At 47.2% G+C, this 27,919-nt stretch overlaps 1 protein-coding gene across 10 annotated transcripts in view; it reads left to right on the forward strand.

Moving 5' to 3' along the window:
• The window catches only part of HDAC4 (histone deacetylase 4), a 182,519-nt gene that overhangs the window by 108,769 nt on the left and 45,831 nt on the right, over positions 1-27,919 (forward strand). For 4 of the 10 annotated variants that reach the window (XM_071418104.1, XM_071418105.1, XM_071418095.1 and 1 more), the window contains 7 exons: positions 2,763-2,883; positions 7,922-8,043; positions 16,034-16,174; positions 18,018-18,130; positions 21,509-21,625; positions 22,041-22,239; positions 24,701-24,930. In XM_071418104.1, coding sequence (XP_071274205.1) covers positions 2,763-2,883; positions 7,922-8,043; positions 16,034-16,174; positions 18,018-18,130; positions 21,509-21,625; positions 22,041-22,239; positions 24,701-24,930 — 1,043 coding nt within the window. The remainder of the gene's footprint in view (positions 1-2,762; positions 2,884-7,921; positions 8,044-16,033; positions 16,175-18,017; positions 18,131-21,508; positions 21,626-22,040; positions 22,240-24,700; positions 24,931-27,919) is intronic. The other 6 variants (XM_071418101.1, XM_071418103.1, XM_071418099.1 and 3 more) reach the window with 5 other exon arrangements.

Genomic DNA, 27,919 nt, shown 5'->3' on the forward strand with positions numbered 1-27,919 from the left:
TTTTGTCTCACTAAATGCCATTTTAGCATTTTTCAAAAGGAAGCGTATCCTCTCTTCCCTTGATTTAACATTTTTTGAAGTATTTTTGGCAGCATTCCTAATGGAGGCAGAATATTAAGCCCATAAAATACACCAGATGCACGCTGCACTCCTTTTCTCTTTCTGCTGCTCTGAATTTCACTCTTTTTAAGACATAGTCGAGTTCACAGCTCTCCCCTTTTTGAAGCATTTCCATTCATGAGGGGATGTTTTTCAGGAGGTTACAGCTTGTGGGTGCCTTCCCCACTCTGTGTCATTATGCACTTGAGGAGATCATTGTGGCCTCACAATGTCCCTTATCAGAGATACTCTGGGCTGCTTGTTTGGGCTTTTTCTGCAAGTGAATGGGGGGAAAAGAACCTCCAAATACCAAAATACCAAGTTGTGCCATCAACTCCTCAGGTCTGGTTTCAGATGGGAAAAGTGGTGGAAGGAAGATGGGATGCTGGCTGGGAACTGGGAATAAGATAAAGCTCCAGGAACTTTTTCAGTAAGATAAAACTGGGGTCTGGGAGACCTTTCTAAGTGCTAGAAAGACCAGAGGTTCAGAATCCCTAAGCATTTCCACTTCTCCCTGCTGCTCCCATCAGCTATTGCTGTTGGATCCATGTTTTGCTGGGCCTCTCCTTGGAACCAATACCTGGCCATTCTCATTAAAGTAATCTGGAAAGAAATTAAAACACCTGAATCTCTGGAAAATGGAAGCAAAGCATCTTTTGGGTGAAACACAGAGGTGTAGAGGAAAAAACCCAGAATTTGGGGATGTTAAGTTGAAGATCCTGTTCCCATGACTACAGTTTTATTTTTAAGTTACTTTTTATTTAAGAAGTTCTGTGGTGTAGAATCATTATCGCACCTCAGTGCTTAAGGATACTTAAGTTATTTTTCTCACATCACAAAATTTGGCAAAGAGAAGCTAAAATTGTCCTGATCTGAAATATGAAGAGAGTGTGAGAGAGGTGGAGTTTGTTCTGCTTCCTTTTAACACCTCTGCTCTGGAGCCAGGCTGGGAGAGCTGGGGGTGCTCACCTGGAGAGGAGAAAGCTCCAGGGACACCTCAGAGCCCCTGGCAGGGCCTGAAGGGCTCCAGGAGAGCTGCAGAGGGACTGGGGACAAGGCATGGAGGGACAGGACACAGGGAATGGCTCCCACTGCCAGAGGGCAGGGATGGATTGGATATTGGGAATTAGGAATTGTTCCCTGGCAGGGTGGGCAGGCCCTGGCACAGGGTGCCCAGAGCAGCTGTGGCTGCCCCTGGATCCCTGGCAGTGCCCAAGGCCAGGTTGGACATTGGGGCTGGGAGCAGCCTGGGATAGTGGAAGAGTTGAAATTAGATGTCCTTAGGGTTCCTCCCACTCCAAATCTCCCTGAGGTTCTATGATATCTTTCAGCTTCCAGTAAAGGAGGTAAACCTTAAACTCTGAAAATATTGAACTTCAAGTCTTCTAAGTAGCAGGTTTATGGCAACCTGACAGAGCACAGCCAGGTTTGAGTGTTCTAAGGATGCTAATGGATCAAGGATGACACATTTTGGAGGGAGAAGGCTTTCAAGCATGGATTTGTCACCCCTTCTGCTACTCAGGAATTTATCTCCAGCTCTTCGCTTGAACTTTCCACCAAACTGGTGTTGTGGAGCTGGTGAGAAATGCAGCGCTCCAAAAAAAAGGAATTTTCTCGCTTTGGTGTTTGAACCATTTTACAGCTCCAGGCAGAGCCTTGTGGGCATGCTGCAGCTCCCTGCTCTTGGAGAAAACCCAGGAATTGTTCTCCCAGCATGTCAAACATCACCTCATTGACCAGGGCGCAGGACACGAGAACATGGCAGGGTGATCTTTTAGTTCTTGTTCCTAGCAGAGCCAGCAGCTTCCCTGGCCTTTCCCTTTCCTCCCAGCCCAGATATTTTCCGTTGGAGCTCCTGCCTTACGCCACAGTGGGGATGAACCATCATTTTCCACGTGTCCCCTTGCCAAACTTGGAATGCATTGCTCCGTCAGGAGCTCTGCCTGGGAGTCTGGGCTGTCAACCCGATGATCACTGGGATCCATCATGGCAGGGGAACAGCCTGCTCTCCATTGTGCAGGAAATCATGATTAGGGATTACACAGTTGACATTTTAGCTCTGCAGAATGACTGACTCCCTGTCTTTAAGGTTTTGTTTTTTTTAAATGGTAGGTTTTCTATCTGAAGCCAGAGATCCACGCGCTTGTAAATGAAGCTAAATGTTACGTTGGTCATGGTGTGCACAGAGATTGGGAACAAAGAGGTCCCTGTTTACAGGATTTTCAAGACAAAACCTACACATGAGCCACTGGGATCATTCCCCTTCTGCTTTTAGATGTGACATTTAACAACTTGAGGGTGCACAAGACCCCTTTTCTTAAAAAACCTTGGTTCAAAGAGAGCTGGGATACCCCGGACAAGTGCTTTATTCTGAGTGTGCTTCTCTGCAAGTGTAATATCCTCTTCTGGTGAAATAAACCCAATTTCATCTGTGTTTTCAAACATAACTTGTGAATCTATGCCAAGCTCAAGGGATAAAAAGGGAGAGCTCCTTACTGGAGGTGCTTTGTTCTTCTCTCTTTGAAAGCAAAGTTCTTTTTTTTTTTTTTTTTTGGACTGGAAATGAAAGATTTGATTTGGGATCTATTTTAGAAATTTAAAATGCCTTCAAGTACGCGAATTGATTTAACAACCTTTTTTAAATGTTTGTTTTGTAATTGCAGGTGCAGTGGCAAGCACAGAAGTGAAGATGAAGTTGCAGGAATTCGTGTTGAACAAGAAGAAGGCTCTGGCCCACCGGAATCTCAACCACTGCATATCCAGCGACCCTCGCTTCTGGTACGGGTAAGTGGTGCTGGGCTCTCTGCAGGGCTCAGCCAGTGCCACCTTTGTCCCTTTGTTCCCTGAGGGAATACACCTGATGTGCTTGTGGGATGAGCCAGAGCAGTGGCAGGATCCCTGTGCATTCCCAAAATGCCTTTTCCAGAGGGTTCCAGTGTGAGTGGTTTTCGTGTCTGCTGTGATGGTGTCACGGTGCTCTGTGTGTAGAGAAAGGTCTTTGTGTCATCTGTAAACCACAATTATTCAAACTCACAAGTCCTACAGTCAGACATCAGCTTTTATAAGTCCTCCAGCTTTTCACCCAGGATTTGATCCCACCTGCTGTTATAAAACTTGAACTTTAGTCAAATGAGATATAGTTTTTTATGTTCAGCAGCTGGAATCTGATGATCTTTGTGGGTCCCTTCCAACTCAGGATATTCTATGATTCAGTGAATTCCTGCAGCTCAGGATACTTAAGCCTTGCATTCTAAAACTTTTAACACTTACTGCTATTCTTAAGCTCTCAGACTTGGAAGTTTTGTTTACTTGGCTCTTACTGGAAACATCCAGTGGATCCAGTCTGTACTTCTAATTACAACTGCCCCAACATCTCTGTTTTCAACTGCAGGTCTCCAGTTTCAATTTCAGAAATCAACTTTTTCATTGTACTAAAGACAGTTAGAAATTTGATGTGACTTGGAAGTTTCCACTGCTATGATTTTGTCACTGTCTTTGTTAAATAAAAAGCCAAAGTGCTTTGGATGTTTGCTTTAGTGACCTCAAAATTCATGAAATTTTGACTTACAAAAGTAATTTCATTTTGCCATGAAATTAATGTTCAATCTGAAGTACTGACAGTGTTTTAAGTCTTAAGAAATGAACGTGTGTAGAGGGAGGATGAGGTCATAGCCAGAAGATGTTTCCAAATTCCAGAAACTGAACTGCAATGAAATTTGAAAGCTATCCCAGCTCTGAGCCAGGACAGAAATGCTGATGTGGAGTTGGCAGTAGAATTCAGATGTTATTGGAGGCAAAGTGAGATTGAGCAGCTTTAATACATCTCTGAAAATCTAATCTGAGACTTGGGGATTTCATTAAAGGTGGTTGAAGACTCTGAGCCTCCATTTCTTAAAGGGATGGTTAAAATAACAGTTAATGCAGGAGTGGTGCAAAGTCAGTTAGAATTTCAGGGTGCCCAGAGCAGCTGTGGCTGCCTCTGGATCCTTGGAAGTGTCCCAGGCCAGGCTGGACACTGGGGCTTGGAGCAGCCTGGGATAGTGGAGGGTGTCCCTGCCCATGGCAGGGGGAGGAATGAGATGAGCTTTAAATCCCTTCCCTTCCAAACCATCTTGGCATTCTCTGTGATGCAAGGCCAGGGCTGCTGCAGGTTTTTAGCCACGTCATGTTTGGTGTTTCAGGACGTTGCCTCAGCTGATGCTGAGAACTTTCTGAGCACCAAAGTGGGATTTGGGTTTGTTGTGGCACTGAGGCATCCTAATAGCCCTTCCCTGTGAAGCTCCAGGGATGCCAACAGGCAGAGACAACACAAACCATTGCACAAAGATTTCAGGTCATACCATCCTCTCATTTTCCATCTGTTCTGTGGTGGGGTGAGGATTGTTATTCTGGATTCTAACCCAAGATGGACAAAGCCTTGGGGCTTCACAGCTCTTTCTCAGTGCTGAATTGTCCTGCTGAGCCCTCAAGGAGGGCAGATGGCAGCAGCACAGGATTTTTTAAATGCATCCTTCACTCGTTCAGGCAGAAGTTGAGGATTTTTTTCCTTTCCATTCTATTAAAAAATTTTTTTTTTTTTTTTTCAAAAGGAGAACCAACCTTTAAATTCCTGCCATATTAGTATTTATTTATATGGCATCTCATAGGTTACCAGCTGAGCTCTGGAGGCACTCCTGTCCCCACATAGCTGTGCTGTGATGCAGTTGGGTGGTGGCTGGGTTGAGCACACACGAGCAGGGCTCACAGGAGATCCACTCCATGCTCCCACTGTGAGCAGGCCAGGCCATTAAGTGCTAACAGATGCTGGGAGAGCCTCTCGAAGCAACAAGCCTGCTTTTAAGCATTTCCCTTGGTCTTATTAAGGTTTGTGAATTCCTTTTGGGTTTTTTTTTTAAATGGAAAGCATTGCTTAGGAAAAAAACCAAAAAGTCTCTTAAGGGTATTGAGCACCATGATGGTCTGACATCAGTGGCTGGGACAGGAAAAATGTTCTGCTGGCATGGAATCACAGAGGTATTAGAGCTGCAAGAGACCTCTAGGATGATGTCCCAGTCCTGGAAATGCTCAAGGCCAGGTTGGACAGGGCTTGGAGCAACCTGGGAAGGTGGAAAGGGGTGAACACTGTGGTCTTTAACCTCTGTTCCAGCCCAAACCACTCTGGGGTTTTGTGATAGGCAGCAGCAGAGGAGGTTCTTGGGAACTGCATTGTCAGACTGTCCCTGCCCTGGATCCTGAACCCACTGGGCAGCCTGGCTCCCAGGAGTTTCTGCTCTCTGTGATGTCCCTGGGAAGCTGTCAGCAGTGCTTGGGAAGCAGCCACTCCATGTGCTAGCAGCCATGGAAGGGAGTTTAACTGAGTGTTTGCATGGTAAGGAGGTGGAGAGATACAATTGCACTTGAAATTGCACATTAAATTATACATTGAATGATCCCAACATCCACAGGTGTGAACACAAAACATTCCAGCCCAGGTACACATGCCTGAATGTATATTCAGTGCACCTTGCTGAACATGATTGAAGGATGAAATATCAAATCATGGAATTGTTAAAGTTGCAAAAGACTTCCAAGATCATCGCTCCGACCTTTCTGTCTGTGCATGTGGGTGTTTGAAGGAGCTCAGGGAGCAGAGGATGCCTTGGATGAAGGGCTGTGCTTTCAGGAATGTCTGCAAGCTCCATGCAGTGTCCAATTTCCTCTCCTCCCAGAGCTCTGACATTCCTGAAGGGGCATGCAGAGCAGTGCATGCTGCTGGAAGCAGCGTCAGACCCCAGTCCTGGAGCCAGGGAATGTGTTCCTGTTTGCAGAGCTCAATATCTGTCATTCAGCAGCCCTGGAGCACATCTAAACAGGCCCTTTGAATTCCTGCACATTGCCTGACAAAGGGATGAAAATAGCTTCAATGTACTCGATTGTGCTGCTTAGGTCATAATTAAAAAAAAAAAAAAAAGAAAAGGAAAGAAAAGGGAGAAAAAAAAAAAAAGTCTGTTGCTCATATAGAGCCAGAAATGTCATTGTGTGACTTGATGGGGCTCAGGGCTCTCAGATCACAGCACCCAGGATTCCTGGGAGTGAAACATCATTCCTGGGAGTGCTGCCTTCCCGTGGAATGAGCAGATCCTGGCAGAAAAAGCTACATCTCTTCCCAGGAGGGATTATTATTTTTTATTTTTCAGTTTGTCTCTGTTTTGATTGCAGGTGAAGATTGAAGTGTGTGTGGGGGCATTCAGGGGTGGGCATGTGGCACAGCATGGGCTGGGTGTGGGAAACACAGCCCTGCAAGAGCCCCAGAAATCATTTTTCTTTATGTGCAGAGAAATCTGGATAATGAAGAGGGAGGGTTGGGAAACCACAGTCATTCATACTTCCATAGAATCCCAGAATGGTTTGGGCTGAAGGGACCCTAAAGCCCATCCCATTCCACCCCCTGCCATGGGCAGGGACACCTCCCACTAGAAGGTCTGTGGGAGTAGAAAATGTTGATGTTCAAATAAAATTTGCAGAGGGTTTCTTTTTTTTTTTTTTTGTAATTATGTAGAAAATTCAATGTATTTTCTTAGTATTTTATTAGCCCCTTATTTTTTGAAGGCTTTAACTTGCAGTGGAATTGATGCTCTGGGTCTCAGCAGCCAACTTCTGAGTTGAGCTTGCACTCAAGGGATTAGTGCTGCTCGAGAAATGGCCTGAATTTGTGCAATTTCCACCTGGGAATGGTTCATTTAGGTTCCTTGAAGAACTTTTTGCAGGAGAATATTTTCAGCTTGGTTTTTAGGCAGTACAAAATTTCAAATATTCACTTTTTCTTTTTATTTTTTTTTTACAAAATGCTTGCTCTCCATTGTCCTAAATACTTTAGTATTTAGAAAAAATACAGGATTTAAATTCTGTTTATTTAAAGTGAAGTTGTGAGAGCCCAGTGAGTGTCACCTGCATGGCTAAATCAGTTGTTCTGCTGATGGAGCTGCTCTGCTGGCTGGAGCCTTCTCCCAGGCTGGTGGAGCTCCTGAGAAACAGCAAAGCTGGGCACAAGTCATTATGCAGGAAAGATGCAGCCAACAAACTGGTAGGAGGCTGAGAAAACTCATTCATTATTTAATATCCTCAGCAAACAGACTGTAATTTACTTCCAGCAGCCTGCTCAAACAAAGCCATAAATTATCAGCTCGGGGAAGTTCAGCTGGAAAGGTGCTGAGTGCTTTGGCCCTGTCTCTTCTGAGCTCCTGGGATGGGAGGACAGGCAGGAGGAAGGGCAGGGGGCCACCTGTGTGCCATGGCTGCTGCTGGCCAGGTGCAATGCTCCAGCCTTGGACTCTCTCTGCTGAGCTGGGGGTTTATTCTGGAGAGGGAAGTGCTTCACTTGTGCTCAAGTTGAGGTCTCACCTGTGCTGAGATTCAGGGAGGTGACTTAGCAAAACCCAGCCCAGGTTACAGTCTTAGAATTTATACTCGTGGTATGAGCTGAGCCAAGGTGGAGTCTTACACTGAAAACTAAGTCAATTGCCATTCCTGTATATTGGATTTTAGTGGGTTTTTTTTTGTAGGAGTGCCCAGGAGGAGAAAACCAGGCTTTGGGGATGGTACTTTTGACTGTGCCCTTCCTGGAGGACTCCAAAAGCCGAGCTTAGAAAACTGGATTTGCTGAGGGACAGGGCATCCTCTCCTCTCTGCTCCTGGAAAATGGAAGAGCTTGCAGGCTGCCCTGGGGATTCACAGCTTTTGCCTTTGCCTTTGTCCCCTTCCCCACTCCCTGAGGTGGCAGGTTCGTCCCCTGTGCGTGTCACCAGTGTAAATCCTGTCCCTTCTTCTCTTTCCTCCTGTGCAGGAAGACCCAGCACAGCTCTCTGGACCAGAGCTCCCCACCCCAAAGCGGCGTCTCCGGCACCTACAACCACCCAGTCCTGGGGATGTACGATTCCAAAGACGACTTCCCACTCAGAAAAACAGGTAGGGCTGCCCTTCCCTGCCCACACTGCCTGTCCCTGCATCATGCTCAGCCCTCTGATCTGATCTTCCTGAAAAAGAAGGGATGCTGCCAAAAGCTGGATTCCAGGCTGTGCTTTGTTTCCCTTGCCATGTGCTCCCCCTTCACCTGTCTCTGTGCTCCCAGTGTTCCAGGGAGCCTGGGGCTGCTCTGGGGTGTGTGAGAGCCACGTGTTCAAAGTTTGGGAGATGTTTTTCCCAAACCCAAAGCTCTCACAGAGATCTGCGTGTCTCCAGCCCAAGTGTGTTTGCTGAGTGAGAAAAGCCCCAAGAAAAAGTGCATTTCTTGGGGGGATTTGCATTTTATGTGTGAGTTTGTACCTGGGGTATATAAGGGGGTTTGTGCCAGGGCGAGCACCAGGGCTTCCTGCGAGGGTTTGGTTCACACCTAGACAGTTCTCTTTCAGTCTGGCTTCTCCCTGCACGGTGGCTGAGCAGGTCAGTTACTCCTCAAGCCTGTATTATGTAAACCAGGTTGTTTGGCTTGGCTGTGCTCCTCAGCTCTGTAGCACAAGCCTGAGCCAGCACAGCCTGGGCTCCCAACCCGGCCAGCTCAGGGCTGCTGCTGCCTTCGGGGAACAGCTCAGCTGTGAGAGCTCAGCCTCTCTCAGGGAGCACTTCTGCTCACTGGCCCTGCTGGGAATCACTTCAGGACAACAAAAAAAGCTTCTCTGAAAAGATCACACAATCATTAAGGTTGGAAAAGATCCAAAGATCACCTTCCACTAGCACTGCCAAGGCCGCCTCTAACCCCTGGCCCCAAGTGCCACATTCATGGGTTTTTTAAACACTTCCAGTGATGGTGACTGACCACTGCCCTGGACAGCCTGTTCTGATGCCTGACCAGCCTTTCAGTGATGAAGTTTTCCCCTTTTGGAAATGTCTCACTAGGAACTGTAGCACCTGCCCTGCTGGATGGAGTCCCATCTGTGCAGTTGTCTCTGTTCCCCCCTTGGGTTGGTTGCTTGATGAGTAACAAGCACTTCAGCTGCACAGGAACCCAGTCAAAAATTGGCTCCAGGATATGGGTTTTCCCCAGTAAAAGGTGCCCCTGTGGCTTTGGAGCTATGGCTTTTGGCTTTGCCCTTCCTGGAAGACTCAAAAGCTGAGCTTAGAAAACTGGATTTACTGAAGGACAGGGCATCCTTTCCTCTCTGCTCCTGGGAAATGGAAGAGCTTCCAGGCTGCCCTGGGGCTTCACAGCGTTTCCACACAGGGAAGCATCCCTTGGCACCAAACCTATCACTTAGGGCCTGTGGGCAGCCTGATTCCAAGAGATTTTTAGCTCTTTCCTATGCCTTGTGGTGCCAGGTGATCCCTTCCTACCCTGTTAGCATTACCACAGCAGAAATGGGCTTTGACATGCTCCCAAACTTGCCTGGCTCATCACCTCAGGGCACCTTGTCAGATTGGCTTTGAGCAGCAGTCACCCTTCTTGCTCCCAGTGTCCTGGAAGGGAATTCCTGCAGGAGAAGGAAGACATCTGCACATCTCACCCACCCTGTGCTGCTTCCCAAACTGGGATCTCACCAAAGCTCCTGCTGGGTGAGCTCCTGCTGTCAGACAGGGGGAATTAAGGATGATGAATGGAGCTAATCACATTATTAAAAAGTGCAAGCCACCAAACCCATTGTTGTTTTCCAGCAGGAGGACGTTCAGCTGATTTTTTGGTTTGCCAGAACGCTGGTGCTTGTTCTTTTTGGGCACCAGCACATCAATCTCCTGGGCACTGGTCTGGGATACAAATGAGTTCACTTTTGTGAGGTTCAGGGGAGAATTTTTTTCTATTTTTCATTGTTTTCTTTTATTTTCCTTTCAACGCAACAGCACGTCAGGCTCTGGCACAGCAATATCCTGCAGAATTCCCAGTGCCAAGAATGTTAAGTTGCTTGGAGAAGAAAGGCTCCTGAACAGTCTGGTGTAAACAAAAGGCAGGGAAGGCTGGAGCCCATCCTAAATAAAGTTCTTTATTACGGGTGAGCTTTTCAGATTTTTGGCACCAGCCAAGGCTCTGGCTTTGTGTTGGTAATTTAAAACCGCCATATCGTGTAGTCCAATTTTATTAAATTTGATTAAATATTTGCAGCTCAAATAACAGAACCCATCACAATACAGCTCTGATTACCAGGGCTGGAATCCAACCAGCACCATTGCTGGGGAGAGGGTGGCTTAGGGGGTGGTGGGAAGGCAGTTGGAATTATCATTTCTCCCAGTCTGCAGAGCTGGGAGTGTGTCCTGCAGGTTGAGACATTTTTTGGGAAGAATAAATATTCACCATCCCTAGAAGTGGTCCAGGCCAGGTTGAACAGGGCTTGGAGCACACTGGGATAGAGGAAGGTGTCCCTGCTTGTGGCAAGGGTTGGAACAAGGTGAGCTTTAAGGTCCCTTCAACCCAAACAGTTCCATGATTCCATCAAATTTACCATTTCCCTGCATTTTAGCAACACTCTGTGTCTTTAATCTTATTTCAAGCATCCTGATGGTCACAGGTTATGGGAGAGGGAGGATGTTCAGGAAAGATATCTTCAGAGTGCTTGAAAGCCTTCAGCAGGGGGAAGAGTCAGCTCCTGCAGCGTGCTCCTGATGCCTCCCATGCCCTGAAATCCAGCTCTCTCTCTGGTTTGTTTTCCTAAATTATGCTCCAGTTTCTTGGCTGTTTGGTTTCAGCATGAAATTGTTTTCCTGGTGCAGTTACTAATTGCTTGAATCCTGTTCTTAGCCTGGCTGGGGGATTGATTTCACTCTGCTCCCTCTCTCTAAGCACTTTGAGGCTCTTCCTTTTTTTCACTGATCTTAGATCAGTTTGGTTGGTGCTGCTCCTGCCTTTGCTGTTAAATACCTGGATTAGCACAAGGATTTTTATTTCCCTTTCTGGGGAGTTTATTTTGTTCTGTGTAGGATTTAATGTCAGAGTTTTATTGACAGTTTTTGAGAGGGGAAATTCTAAGTGACCTCTTCTGCTCCCAGATCAAGGTTGGTGTCTCCCAAACACAATAGCATCCATTATGTGCTGCACTGGGATCCTCTAAGGAAAATCTCTGGAGAATCCTTATGGAGTGATTTTAGACTCTGGGTTGGGACAGCCTGTTTTGCTAACCCCAAGAGCTGTTTGTCAACACCTTTCTTGGAGTTGCTGAAGTGGATTTTAGCAGAGCTTTTCAGTTTTGCATTTCCAAGGAATCCTGTCCTCGTTTTCTCCCCACGAACGAGGTTGTTGATGGCATTCCCTGCTTTCTGAAATTTGAGCAGTGGATGTATTAGAACATGCTGTTACTTAGAAAGCTGACACCACTGCCATCATGAAGATTTAAAGGGAATTATTTCACTTCTTAACATGCTTTTCCTCTTGGACTTGATGATCTTAGAGGGCTTTTCCAACCTAAATGATTCTGTGACTCCATGGTTCTTTTTCCATGCAAAAGAGAGGAGCCTGAGAGAGGAAAGCATCCAGCATCCCATGAGGTTGTTGGTATTGCAGGAAACTGGAGTTGTTTGGGTATTATTTGCAGCTAAGCAGGTGAAATTGGTGTGAACTTGTTGCATTTAGAAAGAAATAAAAGGGAAAATGATAGGATTTGTCAACAATTATAATGCTGCATTTGTCGAGGAAAGCATAATGTCCCTCTGAACTGGTTCTGATTATTGGAGTGTTTGGAGTGGTTTGTTTTAGGACAAAAGGTTGTTTGGAAGAAAATAGACTAGTCAGAAACCCTGGTGTAATGTAGGAGTATAATCAGAGGAAATCTTGGAGCTCTGTGTGGCATGGAGTGTCACTGCAGTTCGAGAGCATCTCTGCCTTCCCACCCACATTGTCCTTGCAGCCAGCATGGAAGCCTGGCTTCCCACACACTGAGAGGAGGCCCTGACCCCCAGAGAAATCCCTGCTGGAAAGACTGGAGGATGTCAGTCTGTCTGATCCAAAAATAACACTTAGCTTGGATATTGGGGAAGATTTCTTGCCTGGGAAGGTGCTCAGGCATGGAACCGGCTGCACAGGGCAGGGGTGGAATCACCATCCCTGGAAGTGTTCCAGGATGTGGCACTGGGGGACAGGGTTTGGGGGATGATGGATTGATGGCTGCACTTGGTCATCTCAGAAGTCTTGTCCAGCCTTAACAATTGTGGAATCATGAAGACACCAGAAGAGAAACCTCTTCCAGGAGGAGACCAAACAAAATCTTGTAGTTTAGTGTCACCTTTGGGGGATCCCAGTCACTCAGGGAACCCACCCTCCTCCTCCTAGGTGCTCCCATTCATGGGCAGGGACCCCTTCCACTATCCCAGGCTGCTCCAAGCCCCAGTGTCCAACCTGGCCTTGTGCACTGCCAGGGATCCAGGGGCAGCCACAGCTGCTCTGGGCACCCTGTGCCAGGGCCTGCCCACCCTGCCAGGGAACAATTCCTAATTCCCAATATCCCATCTAACCCTTTCCCTCCTTCAGCTTAAGTTCCCTCTCTCATGGAGTTTTCTTATGGGTGTTAGAAGGGAGACAAGATAATTCTGTTGGCTTTTGCCTATTAAACTTCGTCTGGAACTTAATAATAATAATAATAATAATAATAATAATAATAATAATAATAATAATAATAAATAACATCCCTTTCCAGTCCCCACCTGCTGAAATGAAAATGTTCAGGGGCTGGGAGCAAGGGTTTCATGCTGCACTGTTTGCTTTTGTTCCACAAATGTAGATGGACAGTGGGAACAAGGCAAACTCTGCCCAAGACTTGGTGGGGCTTTGACTTCCACAAATTTAATGTCCAATTAGTTCAGCAGCTTAGGGGCTGCAATTCTAGGGGAAAAAAAACAATGGGAATGACATAAATATTGGAAGAATTGGATTACATGGATCCTGCTGCACACAGTGATGTGTAAGAGGGGTAACTTGGTTTGGAGCCTGTGAAAACCAGGGAAGCTTTTGGCTTATATTCTGGTTATTAATTTATTTGGAGGAAAACAAAATATTCTTTGTATAAATCATTATTATAGGCAAAATTAGGTATGTCAGTGCTTAAGAAATCCCACTGGCTTTGTGGGAGCTGATTCAGATTTGGGCATGGGCTTCATTTGTTTGCTGGAGGGGAATTTTTCTAATTTTATGGCATTTGTTTGAAATACTTCACCTGGAGATGTAGAGGAGCAGTAATTTTTTAACTTAGGTTTGGTAGTTTAGTTTTCAGTTTTTAAATTTACTCCAGTTAGCAAGCCTTTTTTTGGGCATATTGCCTGGCAGGGTGAATTTGGGAAGATTTCCAGTGGAATTGGTACTCCTGAGGCAGCATTGAGCCTACATTGACTGTCAGGTATTGGTGCTTTTGTGTTAAATTCCTGTTTTATACTTGTGAAAGATAGCTCTCTTCAGCTTTAAAATATTTTTATTATATAATAGTTTAAAAAACCATGTGAACAAGCCTAAATTATTTTACTATAAAAGAGATTTTATGTAAATTCTGTGAGTTTGAGGCTGTGCTGAATTTTAATTCACCTACTTTGGGCTCTGGAGCACCCAATTAAATCCGTGTAGGGATTATGCTCTCTGAGGTCCTGATGCCATGTTAGATTTGGGATTATATCTGAGGGATAAACAACAGAATCAGAGCAGGCCTTTAAATAGACCTTTTGGTGTTTTGAAACTCAATCCCCTAGCAGAAGGGGAAAACACAGAGTGATTTTGCCTTAAAATAGATTAATCTGACAAATTCCAATACGTTGCTTTGGCAATCACTTACGCTGGAGGTATTTTCTCTTTGAAGGCTGTCATCTTCTATGTTTGTTCTCCTCTTTGTTATATGGAAGGAGGTTTTTATTATGGCTTAAAATATGGGGTGTGTTAGGTCATCTGTGACCTCAAATCTTTTGTTTCCCTGCCCGTTTTTAAGGTGTTTCAAACTGATTCCTTCTGTGTATTTAAAAGCCACCTAATTAATTGTGTTCCTAACAAAAACCATCCCTCATCTGAACACCAGGAATAAAATTTGGGCTGAAATACAGTTTTTATTGCCATGTTTTCCTTTGTCAGGGGACAGATCCTTCCAACAGGTGTGGCATAGTCTTAGATTTCCTTGCTTTAAAAGGGGCATATCAGCATCCAGCTGTGGCACCTTCCCCTTCCACAGAATCCCAGAGTGGTTTTGTTGGAGGGGACCTTAGAGATCATCTTGTTCCAGCCATGAGTGTGGTATCCAGGCAGCTATTAATGCTCAGAAATTGGGACAAATTAAAGCTGGGAAAGTAAGGATGTGGGATGAGGTGTGTACCCAAACACTGCTTTTAAAATCATGCCAACTTCTGTTTTGAAGAGAACTCAGAGAATTTGCTGCTTGGAGCCTGAGCTTGTGTTTGAACTGGTCCAGTCTTTAATATTACCCTGGGAGCAGATTTGCATTCAGTCCCCTGCCATTTTAAATGCAAATTCTCTCTCTGGAAGATAATTCCCCCCTTGCTAATGCACTTCATTCAGCATTTGAAGCATCATCTTGAGGAAGCACTTTTTTTTTTAGCGCTCCCTTTATCTCTTGCTGGTGTTTTTCTGTCCAAAACATTCACAAAAAAGCTCTTTCCTTTCTTTTTAAAATTTTTCTTCCCCTCCAAAATTCCATCAAAGCACTGTGTTGATGGCTTAACTCCAAGCATTTGATCTTGAATTCATCAGCCTTCTGATTTTTCGAGCCCTGCAATTAACGTGGACGGGCTTGATCTTCGACGTGACCCGGTGGTCAAGGGAAACATAGCTGCAGCCAGACTGAGTTAATTCAAATCAGTTTGTAAACCCTGTTTTAATTCTCCCAAAGACATGTAGATCATTGGCCCTGGAGTGTGTTGGTTGCTCATGGAGTGAGCACAGGATTTGCTGGTTCAAAGGGATTAAGTGGTGTGGGGCTGTTGAGGAAGGGAAGGGATGGGGCTGCTTCACTCAGCTCTGTCAGGAGCCCTCAAACCCTCCAGCAGGTGTTTCACTCAGGGCTCAGGAGATCAGAAAGCTCCCAGAGGAAATCATCTTGCAGGAGCAGTGTTGAATTAAAGCTTTGTGCCCCTGATGGAGGTTTGATAATGTGTGCGCTGTCACCGCTGTCCTGGCCCCAGGGCTGCTGGGGCTTCCCAGGAGCTCTGCCTTGGCTTTTTGGGAGCTCAGGATTTTTGTTTTGGAGGGAGTCTCTCAAAAATGTGGTATACACGAGGCTGTGGTCACAGGAAATGCATCCACACCTGCCCTGGGCAGTCTGGAACTTCCCAGGTGTGTGATGTGCTGTTAGATAGGGTTGAACTGTGCGGCTGTGATGATGTAACTCCAAGTTGCTTCCCAAACAAACAAACAAACAAGCCTCCTCCTCCCTGGCTGTGGCTTTCCTTGGCCACACTCTCATGCCCTTTCCCTTGAGTTGACACTGGCTCCAGCTGACACAAGGACCCAGCAGGGAGACAATCACCTGATTTGCTTGTGGGGTTTGATTTTGGTGTTTTCTTTTCCCGTGCCCTGGCGTCCCTCCCTCAGGGGTTGGATGACTTGAGGGTGTGGAGCTGTCTGTTCCAGCAGCACATCAGAGATTACCAACAGCAGCATCTCAGCTGGCTCAGCCATTCCTCTGCTGGATCCCATCAGCTGGGTTTGCCACTGGGTTGGGAGCAGGTTGGGCAGAGGTGGGAAACTGCACTAATCCCGAGTCTGTGTCTTTGCTCAGAGAAGACTTTGCAGGATGATTATTACATTTTTAATTCAAATGCCTGTTGTTGTTATTGTTGAATTCAGATGTTGCATGGGCTGGGACCTGTTTGTTACATTAAAAATCTGTGTTAGCAAATGACTTCATTTAATTTAGCTTCCTGCAAATGCTCGACTGCGGCCAACTCAGCTCAGCTCAGCTCAACTCAACTCAACAAAACTCAGCTCAGCTCAGCTGCAGGCTGAGTAAAACACAGCTGAGACACTCCTAACACTGTTTCCTTTCCTGGGCAGCCTCTGAGCCCAACCTGAAGCTGCGCTCCAGGCTAAAGCAGAAGGTGGCAGAGAGGAGGAGCAGCCCCCTCCTGCGCAGGAAGGACGGGCCCGTGGTGACGGCGCTCAAGAAGCGCCCGCTGGACGTCACAGGTACGGCGGGTAAGTGACAATGCCTCAATCCTTCAGCCCCTTCTCCCTTCCACAAATGTCTCCTTTGTGTGCTTCAGCAGTGCTGGAACCCAGCTGAGGGCACTGGAATTGTCCAGCTGGGGGAGGCTGAGGTCAGGCCTTGTCCCCATCCGCAGCTCCTATCTCTGCTCCCTTTGACCTGGGACACACCTGGAGCTGTTTCAGTTAGGATGGAAAATAGGGAAAGGTTCTTGACCCAGGATCTTTATACATACAGCTGGATAAAACTTTTCTTTGATCACTCAACTGACAGTTTCTTGTTGAAAAGTCCTGTCCTTCCAGAACCAAAGTTTGCAAGTGGGATCAGAGCAAAGAACGTGATGAGATTACCATAAAGTTAATTCTTAGCACCATCTAGGGATGTCTCTGTGTAAGTACCACCCAGTGACAGCTTTGCCAGGCTTGTCTGGCTCTGAGACACATGATCATCACTCCATCAAACTCAAAGTGAGCTCTCTTTAGACAAGGGAGTGGGTTTGGGTGACCCTGGGGTGCCTCAGCACTTCTCTGGGTCAGAGCCTCTCTGTTTGCAGAAGGGAAGGAGGATTTCAAGAGCTGAAAGTTGTGGAATCATAAAATATCCCGAGTTGGAAGGCACCCACAAGGATAATCCAGTCCAACCCTAGGCCTGCACATGACACCCCAAAAATCCCAGCCTGTGCCTGAGAGTGTTTTCCATGAGTTCTGGCAGCCTTTCAGATCCGAAAATTCAATTTCCTTCACTCACACAATGCATATGGCATGTGGCTCCTGGGATAAATCAGCCTTTGCTGGCTGACCATTTTTCCCTCCAGTGACTTCAGAAATGGCAGTGGAAGCTCCCATTTCTCACTGGCATGGACACAGTTCAAGAAGCCACCCTGGAGCTTGTTAGAAAAGTATCTGAGTTGTCATGGTAGGAGGGGACTTTTAAATGGAAAATAAGTTTTAAAAACAGTCCCACTTTGGGGAATAGAAATTATGTTTAATCCCTGAAGAACACAGGGGCTTCTGGTGGGACACTTTCCACTTGACCAGGTTGCTCCACCCTGATTTTGAGCACTTCCAGGGATGGGGGCAGCCACAGTTTCTCTGGACACCCTGTGCCAGGGCTTTATCACCCTCAGAAAGAAGAATTCCTTCCTACAATTCCCCTCTAAGCCTGCCCTGTGGCAGTGGGAAGCCATTCCCCCTGTCCTGTCCCTCCAGGCCCTTGTAAAAATGAGCTTTTATTCCTCCTGGAGCAATGAGGAGCCTGCTGCAGCCTCAGCCACTGCAGCTGCTGGGAGATTCTCCTGCTGCAAATGGTTGGGCATGAGGAAAGTTCAAAAGAAAGGGTTTGAATGTTATTAGCCTTCCCAAATACAAGGAGGAACACTTGCAGCTGTGCCATAGAGCAGGTGAGAGACCTTCTGAGGGAGGTCTGATGCAAGGAGGTGTCTTTAGGGTTAGAGAGAAACAGAGTGAGAGAGGCACTTCCAGAAGAATGAAGCAGAACAACTCTGACATCCTCCAGTCTGGCCTCTTCAAACCTTCCATGCCTTTTATTATCTTTCAATCATATTTCAAGTTATTAATACACTCTAAGAGAAATCCCCATGGGGAGAAGACTTAAATATGCTGAGTGGGTACTTGGATAAACCATTTGAAAGAGTATAAATACCATTTGTTGGTATTTTAAGAGCCCTGGGAAGATTTAGGGGGAAGAAGGGGAGGAGGAGGAGGAGAAGGGCTGCTTTCATCCAAAACAAAACTTGAGGGGTTGTTATCTGTGTAAATACCATCACAGAGATGGTTTCTAATGTTAAACGTTGGTTTGGGATGTGTTTTTCAGACTCTGCGTGCAACAGCGCTCCTGGATCTGGTCCCAGCTCTCCGAACAACAGCTCCAACAACATCAGCACTGAGAATGGAATTGCAGGATCAGTCACCAGTATCCAGGCAGAGGTACAGAGCCCCCCTTCCCTCTGCTTTGTGACACCCCTCAGCTCTGGGAGAGTTTGAGAACTAAACCACACAAAAGGAAAAGCCCGACTTGTGACTTGGAGCAGACTTTGGGAATTACCTCTCAGCCTGGAGGATGCCTTATCTGTTTATTAAATCTGCTTTGGACCAGCTCACAGGCAGCTTGTGGTAGCTTGCAGTGGTTTTGTAGTGAGGAGAAAGTAAAAATGAAGGGATTCAGCAAGGTCAAATGCAAGTATTTTAGTGTTTGGGGCTTTATTCCTATACATAGGGTGGATTTATTGTGTGCAGTAGGATGGTCTAAATATGCCCAAACCATAATTGGATTAAAGGGGATGGATTTAAACTTTTCCTCCACAACTGGGGATCTGAAAGCTTGGTGCCTTGTGCTGGTTTATAATCCCATAAACTTTCACCATCACTTGAGGCATTGCTGGATGCCCAGGGCAGGGTGAGGTGGGGTTGGATTGAGCACAGCAGCTCCTGTGTTCAGGAATCTGGGAGCCAAGCTTTTCCAAGGGGTCTGGGCCATGTGAGCTGGCTCCCACTACAAACTGTGCCTCTAGAAAACCAGTGTGGTTGTCTGATGTTACTGGTGCATTTCTTTTCATCCAGCTTCCCATTAGCTGTTCCCCCCATGAATAGAGTCTGTCTTAACACCAGGGCTCCAAAAACAGGCTGGGGCTTGTTCTCCACAAATATTCCTTTAGAATTGAAAAGGCCTTCTGATGGTGGAAATGTCAGTCCTTATTGCTTTCTAGTTTTGTACAGATTTGCACTTTATTTTTATTTCTAATGTAGTGTAACAGTATTTAATAAGGGGAACATGCCTCCTTCTCCACCCTCTGCCCTGCCAAATGATGCAGCACACGTTCCAGCCACTCTAATCTATAGCAAACCTTACAGATTTAGGTGATTAGTGTGAAGATTAAGATGGTGGGAGGTGGGGGCTTCACTTGGCCCAGGAGGATGAGCACTGAGTTTTGGTTTTGCTGATCAGTCTTGTCTGTCCTTAGCAAACTGCAAATTCCCAGTTGCTGCTGATGGAAAAACGAGTGGGTTTGACAATTTTTTGGTGACATAAACAGAGCAGGCAGCTTCCCAAAAGTCCCTGCAGGGGATTTGAATCAGGTGGTCTTTAAGGTCCCTTCCAGCCCAAAATATTCCATGAGGTCAGAGTGAGCCTCCTGCAGGGAAATGTAAAGCTGGAGCATCCTCCTCATCCGTTTGATTTTTCAACTTAATAATTAGAGCTGATCATCTGGGACTAGACCACCAACACCTAATCAAATGGACACTGACCACAGGAAAAAGTCTTTCCATCAACTGCTTGTAGTGCAGCTGTAATTTTGTGACTTAGGCTGAGGCACAAGCAGTACAAATGATCTGGAAAAAAAACCCTGTCCTGCCCAAGCCTTTCCCCTTTCCCAAAGAAAAATAACTCAGCATTCATGTCATGTGATCCCAGCTGATCCACTGGCCTGTATTTGGGGAAAAAATAAGTGGGGTTTGGTGCCTTTAAAATCCTCTTCCTCAGTAGGAATTGTATGACCTGGGGGCTCAGGTGTTGGAGATTCTATAATACCAAAATGGACCAAGACTTCCCAAGTTCTCACCATTAAATGTTTGGAAATATATGAGTGTTTCTGAAAAGATAAGGTTGTGTTTTGTTCTTAGCTTCATGTTTCATTTTAAATGAGAAGTATATCTCACTGCTTCTTAGTTTGCTGCATCAGCCCTTGAACCAGGTGTGTTGGAAGATGGTGCCCAAGTTCATTATTTGAGTGCCTTCAGTGGGGAAAGACTGCAGCCCTGCTTCCTTTAAAGCAGACACTTTCTGCTTTGAAATACTGTTTTTAAAGGTTTTTCCCTCTCTGAAAGGCACACAGCATTCCCTGCCATTGCAATTGGTACAAGGCTATAAAAACTCCTGGAGTACAGCTGCAGACTGTGCATTCAAAAATGGCTGTGTGCAATTCAGCCCAGAGATGGGAGCTGTGTGTTTAAAGTGGTGATAATGCTGCCAAATCCCATATGCTCAGAGCATCAAGCTGCTGTGTTCTTCTCTCCTCTGTTTTCTATATCAAATCCCCAGGAGAGGCTTTGAGGCACAACTCCAGAGTATTGATTGTTCAAAGGGAAAATGAATGTAGTTTTGTTTCATTTATGATATCAGTAAAATATTTCATTCCTCTGCTGACAATAAGTATCTTATTTTCAATGGCACACTGACATTATGTAATTTAAATTAAAGCAAAATTGCCAGGAGTGTTCAAAAATCACTTGGAAAGAGAAGTGTGTGGGTACAAATAATCACATGGAGAGTCACTTTAGATTAGAGAGAAAAACGAAGTTTTTTTACAATGAGTCTGTTAAAAATAAGGCACAGGCTGCCCAGAGAAGCTGTGGCTGCCTCATCCCTGGAAGTGTCCACAGTCAGGCTGGATTTTGGGCTTGGAGAACCCTGAGATAGTGGAAGGTGTCGCTGCCCATTGCAGGAGGTGGAACAGCCTGGCCTTGAACAATTCCGGGGTGGGACAGCCACGACTTAGGTACAGATTGCCCCTTAACAGAATATTGAGTTAAACAAAATCCACTTTTTCACAGCAGCACCTGAGTTTAACAGGCTTCTGCAGAAGTCTTCTCAAAATCTGAATTCTATTTACGTTGGAAAATCACCTGCAGAGACCTCAGGGTGATCAGAACCCTGGTTTCCTAACAGGAAAATTGGGCACGTTATTGTAATTTTTATAATGGGCTTTCTAGTGCGTATTTCAAATCAGTCTTGTTTAGAAATTAAAGGTATTTTTGCTAAAGTGTTCTTGCTTCAAATGCCTGTAAGATAACTGAGCAAATCTTGCATTTCACCCTGAAAATCAGGAAATAGCTCCATAAATGCAACCTTGAGGCTTTTGCATGGGCTTTTGAAGTCTGATTTATGCTAACACACGCTAGTAAATAACATAAATTGTCTGTTATTTGCTAAAGAGAAAAACACCAATTGTAAAGCTTTTTTTTTTTTTTTTAAGATAATTGGTTTTACCTTTAAAAATGCTTGAGAAGGGCAAGTACCAAGGGAGTAGCACGTAGCTGTTCCAGGGGAGGTAGATCAGGTTCTTCTCCCAGAGGGTGCTGGCACTGCCAGGCTCCCCAGGGAATGGGCACAGCCCTGAGGCTGCCAGAGCTCCAGGAGTGTATGGACACTGCTCCTAGGGATGCCCAGGCTGGCATTGCTGGGGTGTCTGTGCACTTCTGGAGACTGTGTCCCCTCCTGCTGCCCTGTCCTGGTGAGTGCTGTGCCCTGGGGATGGGGATGGGCTCTGGGATGGGCTCTCACCAGGTTCTCCCTCTCCTTTCCAGACCAGCCTGGCTCACAGGCTCGTCAACCGTGAGGGCTCCGTGACGCAGCTCCCGCTCTACACCTCGCCCTCCCTGCCCAACATCACCCTGGGACTGCCTGCCACGGGACCCTCCAGCGTGAGTGGGGCTGGCTCAGGGGCTGGGATGGCAGGGATCAGCCTCTGGGGTGGCACTGGGGCTGGGTCAGGGGCTGGGATGGCAGGGATCAGCCTCTGGGATGGCAGGGATCAGCCTCTGGGATGGCAGGGATCAGCTTCTGGGGTGGCAGGGATCAGCCTCTGGGATGGCACTGCGGCTGGGATCAGCCTCTGGGATGGGACTGGGGCTGGGTCAGGGGCTGGGATGGCAGGGATCAGCCTCTGGGATGGCAGGGATCAGCCTCTGGGATGTCAGTGGGGCTGGGATCAGCCTCTGGGATGGCAGGGATCAGCCTCTGGGATGTCAGTGGGGCTGGGATCAGCCTCTGGGATGTCAGTGGGGCTGGGATCAGCCTCTGGGATGTCTCCTAACCCCTGTGGCTGTGCGTTTGCAGGCGGGCCAAGCGCAGCAGGACGCAGAGAGGCTCGCAATCCCAGCCTTACAGCAGCGGATCTCCTTATTCCCTGGAACTCACCTCACTCCCTACCTGAGCACTACAACGTTGGAGAGGGATGGGGGAACTGCACACAACCCTCTCCTGCAGCACATGGTCCTACTGGAACAGCCAACTGCACAAACGCCTCTGGTCACAGGTGAGCGCTCCAGGGGCAGCACTCGGGCACCTGGAAAAGAGAGGAAACCAGCAGGGATCTGTTGGGCTGTTGTCAAGGCAGCCTCTAGGCCCTGCATCACCTGTACACCCTGCAGGTAGAACATAAAACCTTGGTTTATTGATTCATTAATTAGTGGTGATTTTTCCAAAATCAGATCTCCCACCTCATTTTGGTGAGATGAAAATAAATCCTGTTATTCCATCAGGACAGCAAAGGTTGGTTGGTAAAAGTTGAGAACTCTGTTTTGTTTAGAGTTCTGACTAGTTCAGATCAAAGTGAGGGCAAAACCATTGCATCTTAACAACTCCTGTTTTCCATGGATGGTTTTTATTCCATGAAAATACGAAAGCACGCACTTAGAAAATCACAGGTTCAAACACTTCCTTAGAAAATTAAAATTTTCCTTAGAAAATCACAGGTTAAAGCACTTCCTTAGAATTCCTTAGAAAATTAAAATTTTCCTTAGAAAATCACAGGTTAAAACACTTCCTTTCCATCATTAATATAAACAGCAGAGCCATGGCACAGGCAGCTGCCTGCCAGCAGATTGTATTTGTTTGTGTGCATTCCCTTTGCAGGATGTTAATGGCCGTGAGTCACTCCCGGTGCTGCCTTTTCAGAATGAGCTACCTGTGGGAAGGCCTGTAGCTATAAATAAGCTGGATTCAAAGCAATAATTCCCACTGGGATGTGTTCCTGGTTTCCTGTGTGTGGTGCTGGGACAAAGGATGTTCTGCCTCAGTTACTGATGTGCTGGTTTTCCTTCCTTTCCTTCCATTTCTGTTGGAAGTTCTTGGGAGGTGTCAGCCCCTGCAGCTCATTGCAGCTTATGGCTGGTTGTACTTCCAAACCCCAGGAATATCCACAGGGTTGGGATAAGCTTGGGAGCACACAGATATGGGGAGGCTGCTGCAGAGAGGTGTGGTGTTTGCTTCCCTCAGTTTCCAGCATTCTGTGTTTGTTTCCAAGCAAATTCCTTCTACTCCACCTGCTCCGTGCAGGGCTTCCTGAGCGAGTACAACGTGTTACAGCCCAGCACTCAGGAGAAAGAGTCAGCACAGGGAAACAGGGACAAACACACGTTCCAGAGGCAGCAGCTGAGAGGCAGCGAGCTCACACGTACTCCCCAAAGCCTTGAGTGCACTGGCTGCCAAGCTGCAGCTAAGATTTGGAAACTCCTTGGAAATAAAGTGGAGTTTATTAGGATTGTGCTGGAGAGCCTTGAGCTCTGGAGATAGTCCCCTGAGAGCTGCAGAATTAGCTGTGATGGCTCTCTTTGGGCTGGAAGGTAGACATGGCCAGTTTGGGAAGCTGCACTAGAATTCCTTAGCTGTGCCATTCCTCTTGAGAATGGTTACTCCAGATAGTATCCTCCATGTTCTGGTACATGTTCTGATGTTCCTTATTCCTGATGGAGCATACTCAGGGCTTGGAGCAGCCTGGGATAGTGGAAGGTGTCCCTGCCCATGGGAGAGGGTGGAATGAGATGAGTTTTAAGGTCCCTCCCAAGCCCAACTGTTCCAGGATTCTGTGAACATGGTGTCTCCTGGAAAGCTTTCCCCAGGAGCAACTTGGCCATTGCCTTGGAGGAAGGTAGTCTTCCAAAATATCCTCTGCAAGCTCTGTTGTCTGATTGGAACTTTTGGGAGGAGGAGCTGTGCTCTCAGGCAAGAGGAACACATCTTTCCCAATTATCTGTGTGTTCATACACAGACCTGAGTGTGTGCACACCGACACCTGCGGGAACATGCATTTATAAAATCAAATACCCTTTCACATGATCCCTTTCAGAAAAAACAGAGAATGGGAAAAACTCTCTAAGTCTACCAAGAAAAGAGGCTTTCCCATGAGTCAGCTCCTTCCACTAGGGCAGTTTTGTGAATTGGTGAGAAAGGAGGTCACATCCTGGGACACAACTGCCGAGGTGTTTATAATGCTGAGCATCCAGCTGGCTGCTGACTTCTGGGCAGCTTCTCCCTCTCCTAAACCAAAGCCTGAGGAGAGCAAAGGGCTTCTTGCCCAAAGGTGACTGCAGCCCTAGCCATGCTAGGGAGGCAGCTGGTTTGTGCAGCTTGAATTGAACCTGGGATCAGCCCCTAAACCAAGGTGAGCTGGGAGGTTTAAACTGCAGACCAATGTGGTCTCCTGTAGTGACAGAAAGGTCAGTAAGGTGTTGCTGGTTTCAAGAAATGAGATGTTTCCAGAGGGTCTCTGAGTCACCAAGCAGATCCAGAACTCAAACCAAGCAAAGCATTGCTGTGTGCAGTGGTGATTAATTTATCTGCTCTCTCTCAAGGCAGCTCCAGCTGTAGATGGCGAGGTGGCTGGGTTTGACGTGGTATCACTGTCACCGTCAGCGTTACTCAACAGCCGTTTTCTCCCTTCCTTTCTTCTTCCTTTCGTTTCTCCTCTGCTGTTTTTTCCTCCATATTATCTTCAGACTGGTATCTTTCAGGACTGCCCCTGCATGCACAGCCCCTGGTGGGTGGAGACAGGGTCTCCCCTTCGATCCACAAGCTGCGGCAGCACCGCCCGCTGGGGCGCACCCAGTCTGCTCCCCTGCCCCAGAACGCCCAGGCCCTCCAGCAGCTGGTGATCCAGCAGCAGCACCAGCAGTTCCTGGAGAAACACAAACAGCAGTTCCAGCAGCAGCAGCTGCACATCAACAAGGTGGGCACAGAGCTTTCAATGCCTTTTTTCCTCCACAGCAGCCTCAAGTGCACCATTTTGGGGTCTCTGGTGCAGGTGTGTTTGTGGGCTCTACTTCCAACGTCCCTGGGACTGTCATCCTTGGACCTCTCTCAGGCATGACAACACCAGGATGTATTTGTGAGGGAAGTTACTCAGATACACTGAAACATTTGCTGAAAGGCTGAGAGACTTAGGGGCGTTCACCTGCAGAAGAGAAGGCTCCAGGGAGAGCTCAGAGCCCCTCCCAGGGCCTAAAGGCGCTCCAGGAAAGCTGGAGAGGGACTGGGGACAAGGCATGGAGGGACAGGACATAGGGAATGGCTTCCCACTGCCAGAGAGCAGGGATGGATGGGATATTGGGAATTAGGAATTTTTCCCTGGCAAGGTGGTGAGGTCCTACACAGGGTGCCCAGAGCAGCTGTGGCTGCCCCTGGATCCCTGTGAATGTCCAAGGCTAGGTTGGATGGGGCTTGGAGCAGCCTGGGATAGTGGGAGGTGTCCCTGCCTATGGCAGGGGGTAGAACTGCATCATCTCTAAGATCCCACCCAAACTGTTCTGGGATTTGTTCTGGTTTGAGGCTTTCTAAACACTCCTCCCAAGGAGTTCCAGTGGAGGCTCTCCTTAGGACAGCAGCAATTCCAGCAGCAGCTCTGTGGCTCAGGACAAGCCCGTGGCAGGCAGCCGTTCAGATCGCTGCTGTTCCATATGCAGCAGAGGTGCCTCCAAATATTTCCACCGTTCCAGTCCTGTGAGAAAACACAACTGCCAAGGGCTGGATCAAAGAGTGGAAGAAGCCACAACCCCCCCACCCACACACACCACCCCCAAACCCTTGTTTGTGGCCCGGGCTGAGGCAGGATGGTTACACAAGTCACTGACGTCAATGCTGTCCTCCTGGAGCACTGCCACCGCGGGTGCCAGCCCTGGCCCCGGCTCAGCCCCGCACACGGGGCCCTGGGGAGCTGCTGCTCCACAGGGATCCCATTTCCTCCCCCTCCAAACACTCCCTGGGACCAGGGCCATGGGGTGTGGGGCAGGGAGCTGGGGTTCTTTGTTCAGGGAAGTTGTCAGCTGGAGGGATTTTTTGCGTGAAGGATTTTAAAGCTTTTCCAAAGCCTTGGATGTGACGTATCCACTGAGCTCATTCAGACTTTCTTCTGGACCTCCCAGGAGCTGGAGAGCCACTGGAGCACTCTGACTTCCAGCTTTGTCCATTGCTCTTCACAGCAAAATCAGGCAGAGAGGGTTCAATTAATCTGATTTCCCTGTGTTTGATTTATAGGAGTCATGAGTTAAAATCACTTCAGTGCTAGTGCTGCGTGCGTGTGGCAGATTTATCCCATGGGATAGCATCCAAGTGCTGACACAGGAAAAGACTTTTCCCAGATTGGGGATATTTTAGGGCCCTCGTGTGTGTAGGAGAGTTAAGGGCAGGACTAAAAATAAAATAAAAGATTATTTCATTCTTAACCAGGACTGCTAGCACTGCCTGTTAATTTTTTTATTTGCGGATTTCCCGTAAATAATACTCCTGAAGTATTTTATATGTTTATATACTCATAAATCAGGCTTTTCTTAATTCCATGTGATTTTCCAAATGTTGAGATTTTGGCCCTAAACGTTCCCTGCTAGGTGTCTGCAGCAGATGAAATTTCTGAGGGGACTGCAGCCAAAACAAGTCTTGCTGTTTCCAGGAAGGCAACTAAGGAAAAACTTGTTGTTTTACATGAAAATATTAAGAATGATCATCTGAGTAGCTGTGGCTGCCCCTGGATCCCTGGAAGTCTCCCAGGCCAGGCTGGATGGGGCTTGGAGCAACCTGGAAGAGTGGAAGGTGTCCCTGGAATGGCAGGGGTGGAATGGGATGGACTTTAAGATCCCTTCTAACCCAGACCATTCTGTGATTCTCATTGAGCTGATATTCCACCATCAGCCTGTGCTTCTGTTTCCCACCTTTTTTGCATGTTTAGTGTTCGACAGGGAAGTGCCAGGGGAGATTCAGTTTGGAAAAGATCAGAAAAAATTTCTGCATTGAAGGGGTGCTCAGGCAGTGGCACAGGCTGCCCAGGCAGTCACCATCCCTGGAAGTGTTCAGACAGCCTGTGGATGTGGCACTTGGGGACAGGGTTTTGGGCTGGCTTTGGCAGTGCTGGGAGAACAGTTGGACTCGATTGTGTGAGAGGGCTTTTCGAACCTTAAGGATTCTGTGATTTGTAATATCAGAAGAAGATTTGCTCCAAGCCCCATCCAGCCTTGCAGGTGGGTTGTTCCCTCTCCTCCAAGCACAAAAGCTCCACAGTCTCCTGGTCCTTCCAGCTGTAGGGCTGAGCCTGCTCAGACAGTTGTTTTTCCCCTGCTGTCGCATCACTGCAGGGGAAAAAAAAAACAAACAAACAAATCAAGAGATTTCTGTAGGCTTTGGCTGCTGCAGAAGGCTGTGCCAGGTACTCTGGTGCCCAAGTCAGCCTCTCCCCATCATCCCTTATCATCTCGTGTTTCTCCTTAGTCCATAAAAGTTAAAAATCAGAACCCAAAGGGAACATGGGAAGAGCCATGTCGAGTCAAACGAGTTCAGCCTTTTTGCTGTGTTTTACTCATTTTCATCAAAGCTGTGTCTCCAGCTGTCCAAGACTTGTTCTGTTTCTTCCTTGAGTTCATCCTTCACCTCCAGAGGGAGGAAAGGGAGGGTTCTGTTGGCTTCTGCACATCCTGGCATGGTCAGGGCTGAGCTGACATCCTCCTTTGCTTCCTGGCTCCTCTCTTCCTCTGGCTTTCTGACCCCTGGTGCCACCCCATTGATGGGGATCAGGGTCCCATCCAGCCCAAACCATTCTGGGGTTCCATGATTTTTCTGCTGGGAACTCCTCATTGATCTCTGATCTGTAAATAGATGTCTCTAAGCTGTTGGTAGGACTTTCAAGGTCTTCAGTGTCCCAGGAATTTGCCACTGTGGAGAAAGGTGTCCTG

Source organism: Agelaius tricolor, unplaced genomic scaffold (assembly GCF_023055355.1).
Source record: "Agelaius tricolor isolate 1412-34295 unplaced genomic scaffold, bAgeTri1.0.p SCAF_75, whole genome shotgun sequence".
Taxonomy (NCBI): domain Eukaryota; kingdom Metazoa; phylum Chordata; class Aves; order Passeriformes; family Icteridae; genus Agelaius; species Agelaius tricolor.